This window comes from Budorcas taxicolor, chromosome 2 (assembly GCF_023091745.1).
Source record: "Budorcas taxicolor isolate Tak-1 chromosome 2, Takin1.1, whole genome shotgun sequence".
NCBI classification, from domain to species: Eukaryota; Metazoa; Chordata; class Mammalia; order Artiodactyla; family Bovidae; genus Budorcas; species Budorcas taxicolor.
Window position 1 is genome coordinate 162,848,356 of NC_068911.1, and position 21,744 is coordinate 162,870,099.

The following is a 21,744-nucleotide window of genomic DNA, read 5'->3' on the forward strand; positions in this document are numbered from 1 at the left end:
AAGAAACCTCTAGTCTCCTGCCTAGATGGAGAAGTTCTTTGTTGGGGTCAGGGAGGACTAAGGGAGCACATTGATTTATATTTTCTCCTTCAAACAGTCCCTCTGTTTTCATCCTTGTGTCTTCTTCCCTGCCTGCTCTACCTCCCCAGGGGCCTCTAGGGCACACTGGGCCCCTCTCTGACCCCTGGGAGCATCCACCACCAGTAATAGTGATCACTTTTTCAGACTTTGGTTAAAGTATCCCATCTAATCCTTTTCTCTTTGTGATTATGACTTTAATTCCTTTACTAGTGTTTTATAGGACTCTCTAGCGAGAGAGGAGAAAAACACTTGTTTTCAACCAACTATCTTTAACCAGAAGTCTTTTTCATTTTTTAAGGAATTCAATGAAGAAATAGATTTTTTGTCTATCATGATGTGTATTTGGAGAATGGGAAGTTCCAAAGACCCTCTTACAGTGGGATAAAAAATAATCCTATGAGTCTGTATACCTTTTAGCAACACCAAGAAGTGGATTAAGAAATTATCAGCAAGGGAAACAATTTATCAACCAAGAATCAGAATTACAAAGCGTTTTGAGTCCTAAAATTACTTCTCAGAGATGTGGTTATATCTGAAATCCAGAGCTCTTATAGTTCTTTGTGCATATAACACTTCCACAGACAGGTTAAGATACAGAACAACTCTGTCCTAGTTTTGAATATTCACACACACCTCTATATCAGACCAAAGAAAAAGACATATTCTCAATATTTAGTTGAAATTTTATCAGAGAAGAGTCTTCGACCTAATTTTATGATGTGGAATGCCATTCCTGCCTCTGCAGTTACAGATGAGAGTGGCCTATTTCTTTTATACTTTCCAGAGATTTCTTCTATTCGTTATTAACTAAGAAGACTTTCAGTTCAGCAGTAGATTCTGTAGTATTATCTCAGCCGATTTTTTATTTCTTTGTAACTTTTTTTTGATGATGTGTATTTGTCAGAATTCTTCAGAGAAACAGAATCAGTAGGCTGTAGTGTGTGTGTGTGTGTGTGTGTGTGTGTGTGTGTGTGTGTGTGTGGAGAGAGAGAGAGATCTATTAATAAGGAATCGTCTCACACAATAATGGAGGCCAGCAAGTCCGAAGTCTTCTGGGCCAGCAGCCCAGAGACCCTGCAGAGTATCTGAAAGTAGTCAGCTGGAGAATTCCTTCTTAGTCAAGGAGGTTGGTCTTTTTGTTTTATTCAGGCCTTCAACTGATTGGATGAGGCCCAGCTCACATTATGTAGGGCAAACTGCTTACTCAAATTTCACAAATTTAATATAAAACAGTAGTCTTATCGTCCCAAACCCTCCATTTTGACACATAAAATTAACCATCACAATATCATTATAAATTCCTATGAAGCTTTATCATTTTAAATTTCAATATTTTCCAAAGAGAGTTTGGGTGAAAGTCTCTTTACGGTAGTTTTAAGTAGCACAGGGTGAACTCTTTCTAGGTGCAGGTCTTCCTTAAGCCCAGTATGTTCTATTGCACCCTTGATTATTCTCTAAGTTAAATAGAGTCCATCTATTCTGGTCCTTCCACAAGAGCATAGTTTTATCCATGTGGACTCTCCACTGAATATCTATCATCAAAAAGGCAAATAACACATGTTGGTGGGGACGTAGAGAAAAGGGAGCCTTCCTATATTGCTGATGTAAATTGGTGCAGCCGTTGTAGAAAACAATATGTAATTTCCTCAAAAAACTAAAAATAGAAATACAATATGACTCAGCAATTTCACCCTTGGGTATATATCTGAAAAAAGCAATAACACCAATTTGAAAGATATATGCATCCTAGTTCTTCTAGCGGCATTAGTTGCAATTGTCTTTATATATATACATATATATGTATATATATATGGCTTCCCTGGAGCCTCAGATGGTAAAGAATCTGCCTGAAATGCAGGAAACTCGGGTTCAATCCCTAGGTCAGGAAGAATCCCGTGGAGAAGGGAATGGCTACCCACTCCAGTATTCTTGCCTGGAGAATCCCATGGACAGAGAAGGCTGGTGGGCTACAGTCTATGGCAGTTGCAAAGAACCAGAGATGACTGAAGGATTAATACTTTAACTTTCTTTTCATATATATATATTCCATATATATATGGAATACTGTGTGCTGTGCTGTGCTTAGTCACTCGACCTTTGTGACCCCATGGACTGTAGCCCACCAGGCTCCTCTGTCCATGGGATTCTCCAGGCAAGGATACTGGAGTGCGTTGCCATTACTTTTTCCATATGGAATACTACTCAGCAATAAATAATGAATGAAATTTTGCCAGTTGCCACAACATATATGGATACTAAGTGAAGTAAGTCAGACAGAGAAAGACAAATACTGGATGATATCACTTACATATGGAATCTAAAAAATACAACCAACTAATGAATATAACAAAGAAGAAGCAGATTCATAGATTTAGAAATCAAACTAGTGATTACCAGTGGGGAGAAATGAGGGGGAGGGAATTTAGAGTGCAAGACTGGGAGATACAAACTATTGAGTATAACATAGGCTACAATGATGTATTGTACAACATGGGGAATTATAGATAGTATTTTTCATAACTGTAAATAGAATGTAACCTTAAAAAATTGTATAAAAATATATGCAGTAAATATGTAGAAGAAAGAATAGTCATGATAATACACCATTTCATATGTAAAAGCATTCAGAAGCTATAAAAAAAAGAAAAGAAAATCTAAGGAAAGTTATGACCAACCTAGACAGCATATTAAAAAGCAGAGACGTTACTTTGCCAACAAAATTCCATTTAGTCAGAGCTATGGTTTTTCCAGTGGTCATGTATGGATGTGAGAGTTGGACTGTGAAGAAGGCTGAGCATCGACAAATTGATGCTTTTGAACTGTGGTGTTGGAGAAGACTTTTGAGAGTCCCTTGGACTGCAAGGAGATCCAACCAGTCCATCCTAAAGGAGATCTGTCCTGGGTGTTTATTGGAAGCTGAAACTCCTATACTTTGGCCACCTGATGCGAAGAGCTGACTCATTTGAAAAGACCCTGATGCTGGGAAAGATTGAGGGCAGGAGGAGAAGGGGACGACAGAGGATGAGATGCTTGGATGGCATCACCAACTCGATGGACATGGGTTTGGGTGGACTCGGGGAGATGGTGATGGACAGGGAGGCCTGGTGTGCTGCAGTTCTTGGGGTCGCAAAGAGTCGGACACGACTGAGCGACTGAACTGAACTGAACTTTCATATCGTGTCTTTGTTTCTCAGGATGATCACGGGGGACCTGAACCTGGAGGAGCAGCACCCAGAGGAGCAGCGCTGCTATGAGTTCGTATTCAGGCTCTTCAGAGAAAATAAGGTGGAGATCGCAAGTGCCATACCAAAGCCATTTCCTTTTCTCATGGGCCTGCGAGATCGGGGCTTCATCTCTGAGTCAATGTTCGAGGTAAGTGAGGGGAATTCCCTCTTGATAACCAGACCCGCACTATATTCTGCCAAATTTAAAATGCAATGAACAGGCTAAAGGGCCTCCTTTGAACAGGGACCTTCACCATCCTGACAGTTGGGAGGGGACAGGAGAAGCAGCATCACAGACAATATTCCTTCTTCTGTCGTAAATGGAGTGGGCCGCGGCGATGGAAATGTGGCAACACGAAATGGGAATGAGACACGGGTGGGAGTGTCTTAGGTCCACTGACACAATGTAATAGCAATAACAAAGTAAAGTGAATAAGTGAGCTGGGCAACATTCCATCACAAAGCCCTCTTCTTTTACTCACTTGAATCTGAGGTGAATGAACTCACAGGGAAGTTGTGTCATGTTAGGATGAATTCGGAACACGGTGTGCTTGCTGCTGTCTCCAAACCGTCTGTTGTTCTTCAGACATTTCTGGATGGGGAATGCGCTGTGGGCCTTCCTGGGAATCTGGGGGCAAGTCATCGTTTTGTCTTTGTGAATTTTCTTTGCCCTTTGGCCATGTTCATAGGAGTGGAGAGTGGTTGCCAGGTTTCCTGGAAGTGAGGGCAGTGGTTATTGTCTGGTCAACAAATGGCCACTCAATACCAGTAAGGACCACTCCTGCATCCTGGCCAGGCTCTTAAAGTCCCCACACCACATTCAACTTTGAACTTATTTTCATTCTACAGAATTGCTCTCTTAAATGGACATCAGTGTCAGAGAGGCAAGTTAATAAAATAAGAGTCTATTCTTACGATGGAGGATATTTTAGATGTCATCCAAATATATGCAGTGAAAGTGAAAGTTGCTCAGTGGTATCTGCCTCTTTGCAACCCCATGGACTATACAGTCCATGGAATTCTCCAGGCCAGAATACTGGAGTGGGTAGCCATTCCCTTCTCCAGGGGATCTTCCCAACCCACAGATTGAACCCAAGTCTCGTGCATTGTAGGCGAATTTTTTACCAGCTGAACCACAAGGGAAGCCCGAGAATACTGGAGTGGATGGTGGTGGTGGTGTAGTTGCTAAGATGTGTCCAACTCTTGCAATTGCATGGACTGCAGCCCGCCATGCTCCTCTGTCCATGAGATTCTCCTGGCAAGAATACTGGAGTGGGTTGCCATTTCCTTCTCCAGGGGATCTTCCCAGCCTAGGAATTGAACCAGGGTCTCCTGCATTGCAGGCAGATTCTTTACCAACTGAGCTATCAGGAACCAATCCAAATATACATAACATTCTAACACTTCACCAGGGAACAAATTTGTTTATTTCTGATCTGAGTCTCCCATAACCCATACACTCAAAGCTACATAATTCTCCATTCAATATTTTTCAAGCATTTTCAAGAAGCTTGTAGAAATCTGGTCCCAGTGGAAAGTGTGATGTATAAAGCTCTCAGTGAGCTGGAGAAGAAATTTGACAAGACGGTTCTGGAAGCCCTGTTCAGCAAGGTTAACCTGAAGGCCTATCCTGAGTTACTTCAGATTTGCAATAGCTTCAAAAACGGTAATTAGAGCTTTCAACAACTTTTGGGGACTCAAGTCTACTTCATTCACTGATTCATTCATTCACTTTTCATATATTTGAAAGTTATTTTACTGAGTGACTACCTAGTGGTAGGTAAGATGGGAAAGAAAACATACATAATCTGTGTCTCCATGGAGCTTACACGTAATAGGGGTGACACCTTAACCCAGTAATGCTGCAAATGATTGCTCAGCCAGGATCTATATTTGAAGCTGAGAAGCATAGGATTTGAGTCTCTACTTTTTTGGAGGGAGGCATGAATTATGCCCTTTTGTTGGAAAGGAAGGAGCCTTCCCTAATACTTGCAGACATGCTCAAAGATGAAAAGATTTTCTTTGTAGGAAAAAATTTGTCATTCGGGGCAGTTGCTTGCCAGCTTACTTCCTAACAGAGTGGAGAACTTGCAGGAGAAGGCCAGTTCCTACCCATGCATTGGGGAGGGGCAGCATGGGAAAGCTATATCAGGCAAAAGAAACAGTAGGCTTGCAGAACCACATGGCTACAAAAGGGAGCGTGGGTGGGAGGTTTTGGAAGCCCCTTCTGGAAAGGGGAGTTGGAGGGGATTTTTGAAGATTGGACATCCTGTGCTAATGAATTTGAAATTTATTATTTGAGAAATAAAGAAGTAATATAAGATTTTTGAGCAGAGATAAAGTAAAAGAAGTAAGTATAAAGGATGGGATGTGTTTATTTGTGAAAATTATGTCTTCTAAAATAAGAGCTATCTCATTTCCACAGTGCTATATCGAAGTCCAAAAAAGAAATAAAGAAAAGCCACAAATTTCAAGTCAATACTATATTTGTAACCATGGTGTTTCCAGGCCACGGGTAGGAAGGGAAAGGTGGTCACCTTTACTGCCCACGTCTCAGGGTCTCTGACCTTCTCCCAATACTATAAGGATTCTCCCCCCTGGACCCCAGCACCCACATTATGTGTGTTAATTTATGGGGCTTCCTGTGCTGAGATGTGCTACCCACCAGGCTTGCCACTGCCCAGCTCCTGGTCCTAATGCAGCTGCCCACCTGCCCCCGGAGGAGGTTGTTGCTGGTACCTTCCAGGCCCAGCTGTCCACAGGAGCTTAGGGTCAGCAGCCCGGAGCCAAGATGCTGGTAGGAGGGGTCAGAGAACCCGCCCCCCCCCCACCCCCCCGCACTCCCATCACTGAAATGCCTGCTTCTGGAGTCTCCTTACATTTCTTTTTTTTTTTTTTTCTTTTTCTTTTTACTTTATTTTACTTTACAATACTGTATAGGTTTTGCCATACATTAACATGAATCCAGCATGGGTGTATATGCGCTCCCAAACATGAACCCCCCTCCCACCTCCCTCCCCCTAACATCTCTCTGGGTCATCACCATGTACCAGCCCCAAGCATGCTGTATCCTGCGTCAGACATAGACTGGCGATTCGATTCTTACATGATAGTATACATGTTACAATGCCATTCTCCCAAATCATCCCACCCTCTCCCTCTCCCTCAGAGTCCAAAAGTCCGTTATACACATCTGTGTCTTTTTTGCTGTCTTGCATACAAGGTCGTCATTGCCATCTTTCTAAATTCCATATATATGTGTTAGTATACTGTATTGGTGTTTTTCTTTCTGGCTTACTTCACTCTGTATAATCGGCTCCAGTTTCATCCATCTCATCAGAACTGATTCAAATGTATTCTTTTTAACGGCTGAGTAATACTCCATTGTGTATATGTACCACAGCTTTCTTATCCATTCATCTGCTGATGGACATCTAGGTTGTTTCCATGTCCTAGCTATTATAAACAGTGCTGCGATGAACACTGGGGTACATGTGTCTCTTTCAATTCTGGTTTCCTCGGTGTGTATGCCCAGCAGTGGGATTGCTGGGTCATAAGGTAGTTCTATTTGCAATTTTTTAAGGAATCTCCACACTGTTCTCCAAAGTGGCTGTACTAGTTTGCATTCCCACCAACAGTGTAGGAGGGTTCCCTTTTCTCCACACCCTCTCCAGCATTTGTTGCTTGCAGATTTTTGGATCGCAGCCATTCTGACTGGTGTGAAGTGGTACCTCACTGTGGTTTTGATTTGCATTTCTCTAATAATGAGTGATGTTGAGCATCTTTTCATGTGTTTGTTAGCCATCCGTATGTCTTCTTTGGAGAAATGTCTATTTAGTTCTTTGGCCCATTTTTTGATTGGGTCGTTTATTTTTCTGGAATTGAGCTGCATAAGTTGCTTGTATATTTTTGAGATTAGTTGTTTGTCAGTTGCTTCATTTGCTATGATTTTCTCCCATTCAGAAGGCTGTCTTTTCACCTTGCTTATATTTTCCTTTGTTGTGCAGAAGCTTTTAATTTTAATTAGATCCCATTTGTTTATTTTTGCTTTTATTTCCAGTATTCTGGGAGGTGGATCATAGAGGATGCTGCTGTGATTTATGTCGGAGAGTGCTTTGCCTATATTCTCCTCTAGGAGTTTTATAGTTTCTGGTCTTACATTTAGATCTTTAATCCATTTTGAGTTTATTTTTGTGTGTGGTGTTAGAAAGGGATCTAGTTTCATTCTTTTACAAATGGTTGACCAGTTTTCCCAGCACCACTTGTTAAAGAGATTGTCTTTACTCCATTGTATATTCTTGCCTCCTTTGTCAAAGATAAGGTGTCCATATGTGTGTGGATTTATCTCTGGGCTTTCTATTTTGTTCCATTGATCTATATTTCTGTCTTTGTGCCAGTACCATACTGTCTTGATGACTGTAGCTTTGTAGTAGAGCCTGAAGTCAGGCAAGTTGATTCCTCCAGTTCCATTCTTCTTTCTCAAGATTGCTTTGGCTATTCGAGGTTTTTTGTATTTCCATACAAATCTTGAAATTATTTGTTCTAGTTCTGTGAAAAATATGGCTGGTAGCTTGATAGGGATTGCATTGAATTTGCAAATTGCTTTGGGTAGTATACTCATTTTCACTATATTGATTCTTCCGATCCATGAACATGGTATATTTCTCCATCTATTAGTGTCCTCTTTGATTTCTTTCACCAGTGTTTTATAATTTTCTATCTATAGGTCTTTAGTTTCTTTAGGTAGATATATTCCTAAGTATTTTATTCTTTTTGTTGCAATGGTGAATGGAATTGTTTCCTTAATTTCTTTTTCTACTTTCTCATTATTAGTGTATAGGAATGCAAGGGATTTCTGTGTGTTGATTTTATATCCTGCAACCTTATTATATTCATTGATTAGCTCTAGTAATTTTCTGGTGGAGTCTTTAGGGTTTTCTATGTAGAGGATCATGTCATCTGCAAACAGTGAAAGTTTTACTTCTTCTTTTCCAATTTGGATTCCTTTTATTTCTTTTTCTGCTCTGATTGCTGTGGCCAAAACTTCCAGAACTATGTTGAATAGTAGCGGTGAAAGTGGGCACCCTTGTCTTGTTCCTGACTTTAGGGGAAATGCTTTCAATTTTTCACCATTGAGGATAATGTTTGCTGTGAGTTTGTCATATATAGCTTTTATTATGTTGAGGTATGTTCCTTCTATTCCTGCTTTCTGGAGAGTTTTTATCATAAATGGATGTTGAATTTTGTCAAAGGCCTTCTCTGCATCTACTGAGATAATCATATGGCTTTTATTTTTCAATTTGTTAATGTGGTGAATTACATTGATTGATTTGCGGATATTGAAGAATCCTGCATCCCTGGGATAAAGCCCACTTGGTCATGGTGTATGATCTTTTTAATGTGTTGTTGGATTCTGATTGCTAGAATTTTGTTGAGGATTTTTGCATCTATGTTGATCAGTGATATTGGCCTGTAGTTTTCTTTTTTTGTAGTATCTTTGTCAGGTTTTGGTATTAGGGTGATGGTGGCCTCATAGAATGAGTTTGGAAGTTTACCTTCCTCTGCAATTTTCTGGAAGAGTTTGAGTAGGATAGGTGTTAGCTCTTCTCTAAATTTTTGGTAGAATTCAGCTGTGAAGCCGTCTGGACCTGGGCTTTTGCTTGCTGGAAGATTTCTGATTACAGTTTCAATTTCCGTGCTTGTGATGGGTCTGTTAAGATTTTCTATTTCTTCCTGGTTCAGTTTTGGAAAATTGTACTTTTCTAAGAATTTGTCCATTTCTTCCACGTTGTCCATTTTATTGGCATATAACTGCTGATAGTAGTCTCTTATGATCCTTTGTATTTCTGTGTTGTCTGTTGTGATCTCTCCATTTTCATTTCTAATTTTATTGATTTGATTTTCTCTCTTTGCTTCTTGATGAGTCTGGCTAATGGTTTGTCAATTTTATTTATTCTTCCAAAGAACCAGCTTTTGGCTTTGTTGATTTTTGCTATGGTCTCTTTTGTTTCTTTTGCATTTATTTCTGCCCTAATTTTTAAGATTTCTTTCCTTCTACTAACTCTGGGGTTCTCCAATTCTTCCTTTTCTAGTTGCTTTAGGTGTAGAGTTAGGTTATTTATTTGGCTTTTTTGTTATTTCTTGAGGTATGCCTGTATTGCTATGAGCTTTCCTCTTAGCACTGCTTTTATAGTGTCCCACAGGTTTTGGGTTGTTGTGTTTTCATTTTCATTCGTTTCTATGCATATTTTGATTTCTTTTTTGATTTCTTCTGTGATTTGTTGGTTATTCAGAAGTGTGTTGTTCAACCTCCATATGTTGGAATTTTTAATAGTTTTTCTCCTGTAATTGAGATCTAATATTAATGCATTATGGTCAGAAAAGATGCTTGGAATGATTTCGGTTTTTTTGAATTTATCAAGTTTAGATATATGGCCCAGGATGTGATCTATCCTGGAGAAGGTTCCATGAGCACTTGAAAAAAAGGTGAAATTCATTGTTTTGGGGTGAAATGTCCTATAGATATCAATTAGGTCTAACTGGTCTAATGTATCATTTAAAGTTTGCATTTCTTTGTTACTTTTCTGTTTAGTTGATCTGTCCATAGGTGTGAGTGGGGTATTAAAGTCTCCCGCTATTATTGTGTTATTGTTGATTTCCCCTTTCATACTTGTTAGCATTTGTCTTACATATTGCGGTGCTCCTATATTGGGTGCATATATATTTATAATTGTTATATCTTCTTCTTGGATTGATCCTTTGATCATTATGTAGTGGCCTTCTTTGTCTCTTTTCACAGCCTTTGTTTTAAAGTCTATTTTATCGGATATGAGTATTGCCACTCCTGCTTTCTTTTGGTCTCTATTTGCGTGGCATATCTTTTTCCAGCCCTTCACTTTCAGTCTGTATGTGTCCCTTGTTTTGAGGTGGGTCTCTTGTAAGCAGCATATATAGGGGTCTTGTTTTTGTATCCATTCGGCCAGTGTTTGCCTTTTGGTTGAGGCATTCAACCCATTTACGTTTAAGGTAATTATTGATAAGTATGATCCTGTTATCATTTACTTTATTGTTTTGGGTTCGGGTTTATACACCCTTTTTGTGTTTCCTGTCTAGACAATATCCTTTAGAATATTTTGGAGAGCTGGTTTGGTGGTGCTGAATTCTCTCAGCTTTTGCTTGTCTGTAAAGATTTTGATTTCTCCTTTGTATTTGAATGAGATCCTTGCTGGGTACAGTAATCTGGGCTGTAGGTTATTTTCTTTCATCACTTTAAGTTTGTCTTGCCATTCCCTCCTGACCTGAAGAGTTTCTATTGAAAGATCAGCTGTTATCCTTATGGGAATCCCCTTGTGTGTTATTTGTTGTTTTTCCCTTGCTGCTTTTAATATTTGTTCTTTGTGTTTGATCTTTGTTAATTTGATTAATATGTGTCTTGGGGTGTTTCGCCTTGGGTTTATCCTATTTGGAACTCTCTGGGTTTCTTGGACTTGGGTGATTATTTCCTTCCCCATTTTAGGGAAGTTTTCAACTATTATCTCCTCAAGGATTTTCTCATGGTCTTTCTTTTTGTCTTCTTCTTCTGGGACTCCTATAATTCAAATGTTGGAGCATTTCATGTTGTCCTGGAGGTCTCTGAGATTGTCCTCATTTCTTTTAATTCGTTTTTCTTGTTTCCTCTCTGATTCATTTATTTCTACCATTCTATCTTCTATTTCACTAATCCTATCTTCTGCCTCTGTTATTCTACTATTTGTTGCCTCCAGAGTGTTTCTGACCTCATTTATTGCGTTATTCATTATATATTGACTCTTTTTTATCTCTTCTAGGTCCTTGTTAAACCTTTCTTGCATCTTCTCAATCCTTGTCTCTAGGCTATTTATCTGTGATTCCATTTTGATTTCAAGATTTTGGATCATTTTCACTATCAATATTCAGAATTCTTTCTCAGGTAGATTCCCTACCTCTTCCTCTTTTGTTTGGTTTGGTGGGCAACTCTCCTGTTCCTTTACCTCCTGAGTATTCCTCTGTCTCTTCATCTTGGTTATATTGCTGCATTTGGGGTGGCCTTTTTGTATTCTGGTAATTTGTGGAGTTCTCTTTATTATGGAGCTTCCTCACTGTGGGTGGGGTTGTATCAGTGGCTTGTCTAGGTTTCCTGGTTAGGGAGGCTTGTGTTGGAGTTCTGGTGGGTGGAGCTGGGTTTTTTCTCTCTGGAGTGCAGTGGAGTGACCAGTAATGGGTTATGAGACGTCAAAGGTTTTGGAGTATCTTTGATCTGCCTGTATATTGACGCTCAGGGGTGTGTTCCTGTGTTGCTGGAGAATTTGCGTGGTATGTCTTGTTCTGGAATTTGTTGGTCCTTGGGTGGAGCTTGGTTTCAGTGTAGGTATGGAGGCATTTGATGAGCTCCTATTGCTTAATGTTCCCTGAATTCAGGAGTTCTCTGATGTTTTCAGGCTTTGGACTTAAGCCTCCTGCTTCTGGTTTTCAGTTTTATTTTTACAGTAGCCTCTAGACTTCTCCATCTATATAGCACCGATGATAAAACATCTAAGTTAAAGATGAAAAGTTTCTCCACATTGAGGAACACTCAGAGAGGTTCACTGAGTTACAAGGAGAAAAGAAGAGGGAGGGGGTAGTTAGAGGTGACTGGAATGAGATGCGGTGAGATCAAAAGAGGAGAGAGCAAGCTAGCCAGTAGTCACTTCCTTATGTGCGCTCCATAGTCTGGACCGCTCAGAGGTATTTACGGAGTTATACGGGGAAGAGGAGAGGGAGGAAGTAGACAGAGGTGGCCAGGAGGATAAGAGAGAGGAATGAGAAGGAGAGAGACAAATCTTGCCAGTAACCAGTTACTTAGGTGTTCTCCACCGTCTGGAACACACAGAGATTGACAGAGCTGGATAGAGAAGAGATGGGGGAGAAAAGAGACAGAGGCCACCTGGTGGAGAAAAAGGAGAGTCCAAAGGAGGAGAGAGTGGTCAAGTCAGTAATCTTGCTCTCAGGTAAAATTGGATAGTGAAGTTTGGGGTTTTAAATGTACAAAATTGACAACAAAAACCAAAGAGCAAAGATTAAAAATCTAAAGTAGACGTTGGATTTTCAAAAACACAATATTAAAGAAAAGAAGCAGAAGGAAAAAGGAAAAAAGAAAGAAAAAAAAAAAACCACAAGATTAAAAAAAAAAAACCCACCAATAACCACCCAAAGACTATATATGGTGTTTGCCTTAAAAAAAAAAAAAAAGTCGTTTTTTTTTTGAATAGTAATAATAGGTTATAGAAATAAAAGTTAGAGGAGAAATAGAAGACTTAACTATTAAAAAAAAGTTAGAAAAAAAAGAAAAAAAAGGAATGATTTTAAAAATAGTAAAAATATATCTGGCTCTTTTCTGATGTTGTGGGCATTGTGGGGTCACTTCCAAGGCGGTTCCCTCTGTTTAACTTCTTCTTTATGCTGTTTTTTTAGGCTCACTAGTTCAATTGCGCTGTGGGGAGGGGGGATGCTGCAAACAAATAGCGCTGTCGTGTGCACACAGTGTCTCAGCCCCGCTGGACCTGTCCCTTCTCGCGGCGTACAAACTGCTCCGGCTCTACGATGCTCAGCCGGGAACCGTCTGAGGCCGGCCCTAGGCTGCGTGCACTTCCCCGGTCTAAGCCGCTCAGGTTCAGTGCTCAGGTAGCCCTCAGAGGCACAGATTCGGTTGGGACTGCGTTTTGTACCCTTCCCGGGTCCGAGTAGCTCAGGAGTTTGGTGAGCGCAATCGCTGCGATTTGTCGCCTTTTCTGCCTCTGCTGCTCAGTTTTCTGGGTGGACCTCTGGTGCCCCTTGTGAGGCAGATGGTGACTGTCCAGCACCCCCAGAAGTCTTAGCAAAGAAGCCTGTTTGCAGTTTGGTAAGTGAAGTCTCTCCGGGTCTGCAATTGCCCCTTTCCAGACCTTACGGCTCTGGCTGCCTGTCCCCGGCGGGGGATGGTCTGCAGCCGGCTTTTTCCGTCCCATCCTTTGTTCTGTGCTCGGTCCTGGTGCTGTCTTATGTTCGAGCTTTTTGCGTGGTAGCTATCCCACAGTCTGGTTTGCTAGCCCAAGTTAGATCGTTCTGGTCGCACGTGGGGCGTTCCTGCCCGATTCTTACAAAGCAATGCAGCCCGCGCCTCCCGCGCTTCCCTGCCCTGCCCCCACGTCCTAATGGCGGCTGCAGGTGTCTGTGCTGCTTTTCCGTTGGGGGAGTTACTGTTGGGCTTGTAATCTGTTGGTTTTAATTATTTATTTATTTTTCCCTTCCTGTTATGTTGCCCTCTGTGTTTCCAAGGCTCGCCACAGACTCGGCAGGGAGAGTGTTTCCTGGTGTTTGGAAACCTCTCTTCTTAAAATTCCCTTCCCGGGACGGGCTTCCCTTCCCGGGACGGAGCTCCCTCCCCACCTCCTTTGTCTCCTTTTTCATCTTTTATATCTTTTCCTACCTGTTTTTGAAGACAATGGTCTGCTTTTCTGGTTGCCTGATGTCCTCTGCCAGCCTACAGAAGTTGTTTTGTGGAGTTTGTTCAGCGTTGAAATGTTCTTTTGAGGAATTTGTGAGGGAGAAAGTGGTCTTCCCGTCCTATTCCTCCGCCATCTTAGGACCGCCGCCCCCTCCTTACATTTCTAAAACCTCTCACCCACACAGCATTTGCTCGCCATGTCCTCTTCCAAAGCCGGCCTGGGCATGAAGTCAAGGTGTCCTGGAGATGGAAAAAGCATCTCTTACTGCCCTGAACCCTCAGTGGGTATTGTCGCCCCCACCCCCGCCCCTGGAGGTGTGCTCCTACCATCCATCCTTCTAGCAGCATCTTCTGTCAGCGTCTTTCTCTATTTCTTCAGTGTTTTTCCCTCATATCTTGTGAGTCTTGCTTTTCCAACTATGTGTGCTGAGTCACCTTGAAATGCAGTTTTGATGTAGGGGTGCCTTGGCCTGGTTTCTCGTGCTTGTTACCATCTCCTGGGTCACTGGTACAGCTTTGGCAATGTTTACTTCCTGTTTGTGCTGTTCATAAAATAGTCACTTTCTGTCTGTGTCTTTCCGACAGTGTCTTTCCCTGTTTCCTGGATCTCTCCCCACCCATCCCACCCCAGGGAAATAAGAGTTTCTCTTCAATGTCGTGTCTCTATAACCAGATCTTCTTCCCTGGCCCACAATCTTTTTTCCTTCCTTCCTTCTTCTCTCCCTCCATTCTTTCCTTCCTTCCTTTCTCTCTTCTTTTTAAAATCTTCATCTTCTAAAGATGTTGGGGCTTTTCTTCTATAACATAGGTCTATTTCTTTAGAAACATTACCTTTCTCTTGAAGAAATCCTTCTGCTTCTTCCCTAGTCTTAGTTGCACATGGAATTTACAAAGCACATTCCACATTTATTATTTATTTTAAATTGGCTTTCATTGTTTCCTGATCATTTGGAAAGGGGGTTGACCACTGTTTACAACTTTCCACTGTCTATTCTTTTTTAAACCTTGAGAGGGATGTTCAGTGTGGAACAGCTGTAAGATTACAGGGGCAACATCAAGTCTCACAGCACTTGAGAGACCCACTGAAGCCCAGGGTTTCCTGAGGGCTGGAAGGTTTTCCCTGAACTGTGGGAGTCAAGGATGTGCCTGGATGCATAACTGTGAGATGCAATTACTGGTCCCCATCTAAGATCTCTACTTGTCTTTCCTTTCTCTTCTCAGTGATTCATGACAACTTCTATTACCAAACCACTGATGAAGGAGAGACAAAGGAGATGCTCAACTCACAATTAAGCCATGAACAAGGTAATTCTGACTTGACAGAAGCTTGTTGTCTCATCTGCTAAGAAAGAAGGAGATCAGAGGTCAGGGGACTGAGCTCTTGGTGCAGCAGGAGATGAGGAAACCAGAGCAGCAGTGTGTGTATGGGCTCCAGTTAAGCAACCAGATCTGGAATCCAAGAATATTACCAGGCAGCTGTGACAACCAAAAAGGCAGAACATAAATCTGAGAGAGGTCTCACTGTGACCATGAGGCAGAATTAAGGGGAAGAACTGATAGCAGTCCAGTTCCATGAGTTAGGAACTCAGTGGACCTGGGAAAGGATAGGGTTTGGTATTATTTCAGGCTTCCCTGGTGGCTCAGAGGTTAAAGTGTCTGCCTGGAATGCAGGAGACCCAGGTTTGATCCCTGGGTCGGGAAGATCCCCTGGAGAAGGAAATGGCAACCCACTCCAGTACTCTTGCCTGGAGAATCGCATGGAGGGAGGAGCCTGGCAGGCTACAGTCCATAGGGTCACAAAGAGTCAGACACGACTGAGCGAATTCACTTCACTTCACTTCTTTGGTATTATTTGGACTTCTCTGGTGACTTAGATGGTAAAGAATCCACCTGCCAATGCAGGAGACCCAGGTTTGATCCCTGGGTCAACAAGATCCCCTGGAGGAGGAAATGGCAACCCACTCCATTTATCTGGCCTGAAAAATCCCATGGGCAGAGGAGACTGGAGGCTACAGTCCACGGGGTTGCAAAGACTCGGACACGACTGAGGGTGTAACATACAGAGATAGAGAAGTCCAAAGAGGAAGCCTTTGATGTGTCAAAAGAAGGAACTATTGTAATGTTCGCTCATAATAAAAGAGAGGAGGAGAGAAAGAAGTAATTGTATGCAGAAGAAAATGTGGAGGAAATAGTGTTTTGTAGAAAAGCAGAAAAGGAAAAGGGAAGGAGTAAAAAGGAAAGAAGAGAACCAAGGGCAGTAATAAATTTCTAACAATAGTTACAACACACAACATCCATGAACAAGTAGACACACGGTCAACAATTGACATGGATCAACTTGTTTAATGCTCACATATGCAATATGTAATTTTGTAACCAATATGCATGGTTTCTAACTCTTTAATCATTTCATTCATATTATTACTAATAATTATTCATTCTAAGTATTAATTGAAAATTATGATTTCTTTCTAAGTTACTGTAATTCAAATATTTCTTTATCAGGAGCATCTCACTTAATTCTCATAACAATCCTGTCATAAGGGTTTTGTTACTCCCACTTTTCAGGAGAAGAAACAGAGGTGTGAAGGTAGCTAGAGATTTGGCGAGTGAAAACTCCCTTGAAACCTAGGAAAACTGTCTCCATCCTTAAGCCAAATGGTCAACAGTAAATTTAATTATTTGTTAAACGTTGGTTTTTTTTTCCCCCCCTTGGAAATGACCAGTGCAAGAAAAAACTGCAGAATGGCTTTGCAGAATACCATGAATATGTATCTTTAATTTGTGTTTATACCTCAAAGATTACATATTTTAGACATGTATTACTACATTTATGTAACCGTTTGATGTATTTAATAATAATACCTATTCTTTTGAATGATGACCAATTGCTAAAAGTATAAAATGTACATTAAAAAGTACAAAGTATGTAAAAAATATATTTAGAGATTCATCTACTACTGGGAATAATGAAAATGAGAAGGTGGTGGATGGATTCATAACAGTTATTAGTAAAGAGTAAAAGGTCCATCACATAGAATGATGGAGAAAGTATAAAGAATTCCTATGAATGAATAATAAAAAAACACCACCAATTTTAAAAAGTGACAGAAGTCTTGAAGAGACATTTCACTCAGAAGATATAAAATGGCCAATAAGGACATAAGTGAAGTGAACATTATTCCCCGGGGAAAAGCCACAACAAGCTACCATTTGTTATTAGAATTGCTAAAATTAAAAATACTGACAACACCAAATGCTGGTGGGACCTATGGAGCAGCTAGAACTCCTTTATGTATGTTGCTGGTTTGAATATAAAGTGATATAACCACCTTGAAAAACTGTTTAGCCATCTCTTATAAAGTTAAACACAACCCACCACCCAGCAGTTCCACTCCTAGGTATATTATCATGAGGAATGAAAACACATGTTCATACAAAGATTTGTACAGCAATGTTATTGTAGCTTTATTCCTAATAGCTAAAATCTGGAACCAATTCAAATTTTCATCAATAAGAGAGGGAATAAACTGTGATATATTTATTAAATGCAATATTATTCAGCAATATAAGGAATGAACTATTGATATATGTAACCACAAGGATAAATCTCAGAAACATGTTGAGAAAAAGAAGCCAGTTACAGAAGGACATACTGTGTGATCATATTCATGTGAGCATCCCTACAGACAAGTCTCTTCTCCAGATACTGCCTGAGTTCTGTCATTTCCTTGTTGCTCTCTTTAGTGTCCTTGGAACACTCATCTCTCCAAATGAACAGTGTAAGAGGATTTGAAAGTATGCCCAGACTACTGCCATATTATGGGCAAGGTAACTATTATTTAATTTGTCAATTTCAGTTTTGTATTAAATCTTTGTTTTCTTGTCTTCATGGAAGCAAAGCCTACCTTCTGTCTCCTATCCTAAGCCTCTGCCAGATCCCACTTCTACCTGTACTCACCTGCTCATAGATGGAACAGAGACAATGAGAAAAGGAAACTGAACTCCTGAGTAGGTGGAGCATCCATTGATAGAGAATATAAAAAAAGAAAATGGAAAAAGTATATAAGGTGTAGATATGTGACCAGTTACAGGAATGGATCCAGTTTTCCAAAAGGAACATAAAATCCTACCCTTGCAGGCTGAGATAGGAGATAGTTTTCAGTTAGGTTCACAGAATAGTTAAGAGAAACTGGGGAACATCAAGCCATGTCACGTTCATGTGGGAGAGCTGGCCAGTTGGAGGTCCCTGGGACTGTAATCAGAGTCCAAGAGGAGAGTTTTGGAGATGATGAGAGGGCAGAACTTGGAGGATGAAATCACGCAGAAAGACAGAAGTTGAGTAGCATTGAGAGACAGAGGTCAAGGTCAAGTGGGAGGAACAGAAAGGGAAGGGGAGCAAGTGTAGGACACAGCAGAGAGAGATAAACTGAAAAATCTCCAAAGAATCTGAGATAAAAATTGAGAGCCAAAAATATAGAAAGAGAAAGAGCAAGAGGAAAATATCAATGCTAAAAATTGGGAAAAGTCAGACAGAAGTACAAAGGTAACTGTGTAGCGAAATAGTTGGAGAATGGATAGAAAACAGGTTGAGTGAAAAGAGGATAAAAGAGAGAGAGGAACAGATCAGGACATTGCAGGCTCGAGGTAAGGGCACTGGGTGTAAGCAACTTGGGGCACAAGGGTTGGCAACATCAGCTGTGAGTTTTCAGATCAAACTGTCCTTAATTATCAAAGTGGCACTTGTAAAATACTCAGATTGAAAAAGCCCTCTCCCCGAATATTCCAATGATTCCTAAGACCAAATCACCACCCTAGATTGTCTTCAGAGTGTATTTATCAATGGACTCAAAGACCATCGTCCGCTAGACATCGGCACTTGAGTTCTTTCAAGAATTTTAAACTTGGCACTTCAGGACTGAAAGTAGCTTCTTCATTGCTCAAGCTAGATCTAACTCCTCTTCAGCATGCGTGTCTCAATGACGGGTCACTATTGTCTCATGGGTTTTCACGTTGGAAGTCTAGGTGTCTCCAGGACTCCTCTTGCTCTCAAATATATGCCCGTTACTCATCCAGCATAGTCATCTCTCTTCTAGAATAACTCGCACCTGTCCAATCTGTCACACCCTCAAGTCTTGAATCCAGATCTCTGTCATGGTTCTCAAAACAGGTTCTATTCATAACTTTCCTCTAACCTTGCTCCCATCAAATGTGTCATTTTTACTTCTACTGGGACCTTTGAAAATGAAAATTAGGTTGTGTTCCTACATACTTTCTTACTACACTAAGGATTAAATATATGTTCCTCTGAGTGGCATCCGTATTCACCCAAGGTGAGCCCCAGGTCTATTTTCCCAGCCTCATCACCTGCCTCCTACACTGTTAATTCAATATAGGATAAACTTTTTTCCCCCAGTAATTTTATTTTTTAAATTTGTATTTTTTTCATTTAAAAATTTTTTAAGGAAATATAGTTGATTTACAATTTTGAGTTAGTTTCAGCCAATCACTTTGCTGATTCAGATAAATAATCTGCCTGTCAATGCAGAAAGCACAAGAGACACGAGTTCAGTCCCTGGTTCAGGAAGATCCCCTGGAGAAGGGAATGGCAACCCGCTCCAGTATTCTTGCCTGGAAATTTTCATGGACAGAGGAGCTTGGTTTGCTATAGTCCATGGGGTTGCGAAAGAGCTGGACATGACTTGAGTGCAATATGGCATGGCATGGCAGGTTGTTCTGGGGAGCAGGGCTTTCCAGTTTCTCAGCCTTTCTTGATTTTCCAGTTATTTTCTTGCTGTGATTCTTCCTTGGTCATAAATTGAAATGCTTGTGGGATCGCAATCTTTTCTGCAGAGAACAGCAATGCCTGGGATGAAGAATGGCCCCAGGAAGCCTCAAGCTTCTCACCAAGATGTGTGCCAGGTAAGGATGGGGAGGAACTGCCAGCCAAGGGTGTCAGATGGCTGAATTCACAGCAGGTGTTTATTGAGTGTACTCCACAGTCAAAAGATCTACAGTGTCCTGAAATTCTATGAGTCCATAACAGCATAAGTAACATAACAAACAGCACAAATATTCCTAGTGCATTCTAGCAGCAATATGCTGAAGAAAAGGGATGTCTCTCATAGCTATGAATAGTAAAAATTTGCATTAATACCTACCCACCTTTTATCTTCTCTAGAGAATACAACCTCAGTATTTTTCTGTTTGCTTATAACGCTATTATTTTGTTATATGTTGTTTGCTTATAATGCTAACTTTGGAAACCTCCCTCCCCAAAGAAACATGTCCTCCAGATCAATTGCTTCCAAGTTTAAAGTGCAATTTTTGTCAACCAATAATATTATTTATTATGTGACTATTATTTTTCAAAGAATCTTGGCAAACAAGGTATCATTCTTATCTCCACAAAGTTATGGATGTAAACAGATGGACTGTTACTTATTCCTATTGTATAGGTAAAGAAATAGAAGCACTGAAGTGCGTAAGGGTCTTTTAGCAGTTCAAAACAAGCTAAACAAGCTAGGGAACGAGCATCCTCGATGACTGACCGTGGTGACTGCTGTGTAGGGCTGGCAGAGAGTCAGGGCAGCTAAAACCTAGAAAGAAAGACTGTCACGAGTAGGAAAACTGATAAAGAATGTTGAAGAGCAAAGAAGAAAAAGCCCAGAGGGTAAATGAGGTGTGTGATCCTTCATGGCACAGAAATGACCATGTGTGAGGACAGAAAAATGAAGAGAAAGGTGACTGTGGGCTAAAGAGAAGGAAAACAGGCAGAGCAAGGCTCCAGCGGGTCTTAAGTGAAGTCCTCGAACAGCAGTATTGTTTTCCCAAGGAGAAGCTCACCCGAGCACTGGACATCAGAATTCAGCATCATCCATGGTCTGTTCCCCATCACAATGTCTGGTTGGTCTTTTCTGTGTTTCTCTTCAGTTTCCTCTGAGCACAGATTTCTCCAAAGGACCAGCAAAGGCAATTCTGAAGAGATGCCCAAACTGCAACCAGGTAAACGGGGAGCTGGGAAACAATGGACATAGTGGCTGACTTTATTTTTTGGGGCTCCAGAATCACTGCAGATGCCGATTGCAGCCATGAATCAAAAGACGCTTACTTCTTGGAAGGAAAGTTATGACCAACCTAGACAGCATATTAAAAAGCAGAAACATTACTTTGCCAACGAAGATCCATCTAGTCAAGGCTATGGTTTTTCCAGTAATCACATATGTATGTGAGAGTTGGACTATAAAGAAAGCTGAGCACCAAAGGATTGATGCTTTTGAACTGTGGTGTTGGAGAAGACTCTTGAGAGTCCCTTGGACTGCAAGGAGATCCAACCAGTCCATCCTAAAGGAGATCAGTCCTGAGTGTTCATTGGAAGGACTGATGTTGAAGCTGAAACTCCAATAGTTTGGCTACCTGATGTGAAGGGCTGACTCATTTGAAAAGACTCTGATACTGGGAAAGATTGAGGGCAGGAGGAGGAAAGGACAACAGAGGATGAGATGGTTGGATGGCATCACCAACTCAACGGACATGAGTTTGGGTAAACTTGGGAGTTGGTAATGGACAGGGAGGCCTGGTGTGCTGTGGTTCATGGAGTCACAAAAAGTTGGACACAATGAGTGACTGAACTGAACTGACCTGAATTAAGCGACCAATGAGCTCATTGATTTGTTTACATGTCTGTACACAAGGAACATGTTCCTCCTCCCTCCAAACAGATATACCCGTTTACTCGGCCTCTGATTGTTTTCTTCCACATAAGGGAGGCAAGGGGGAAAGAGGGGCTACAGCCTTAATGGAGGGGCTTCTGGGTGGAGAATTTAAGGGCACAGAATAATAAAAATGTAGGTTGCGGGCACCACGTGGAGTTGCCTAAGTAGGTCTAATTTTATTTAAAAGTATGTGGAATCTAAGGCCTCCTGGGTGTTTCAATGGTAAAGAACCCGCCTGCCAATG

At 41.0% G+C, this 21,744-nt stretch overlaps 1 protein-coding gene across 1 annotated transcript in view; it reads left to right on the plus strand.

Annotated features, from left to right (window-relative positions):
- LOC128070785 (nuclear body protein SP140-like) overlaps positions 1-21,744 on the plus strand; it is an 81,534-nt gene that overhangs the window by 7,415 nt on the left and 52,375 nt on the right. Inside the window, exons 2-7 of the mRNA XM_052663955.1 lie at positions 3,276-3,453; positions 4,803-4,971; positions 15,007-15,090; positions 17,533-17,616; positions 19,639-19,707; positions 20,719-20,790. Coding sequence (XP_052519915.1) covers positions 3,276-3,453; positions 4,803-4,971; positions 15,007-15,090; positions 17,533-17,616; positions 19,639-19,707; positions 20,719-20,790 — 656 coding nt within the window. The remainder of the gene's footprint in view (positions 1-3,275; positions 3,454-4,802; positions 4,972-15,006; positions 15,091-17,532; positions 17,617-19,638; positions 19,708-20,718; positions 20,791-21,744) is intronic.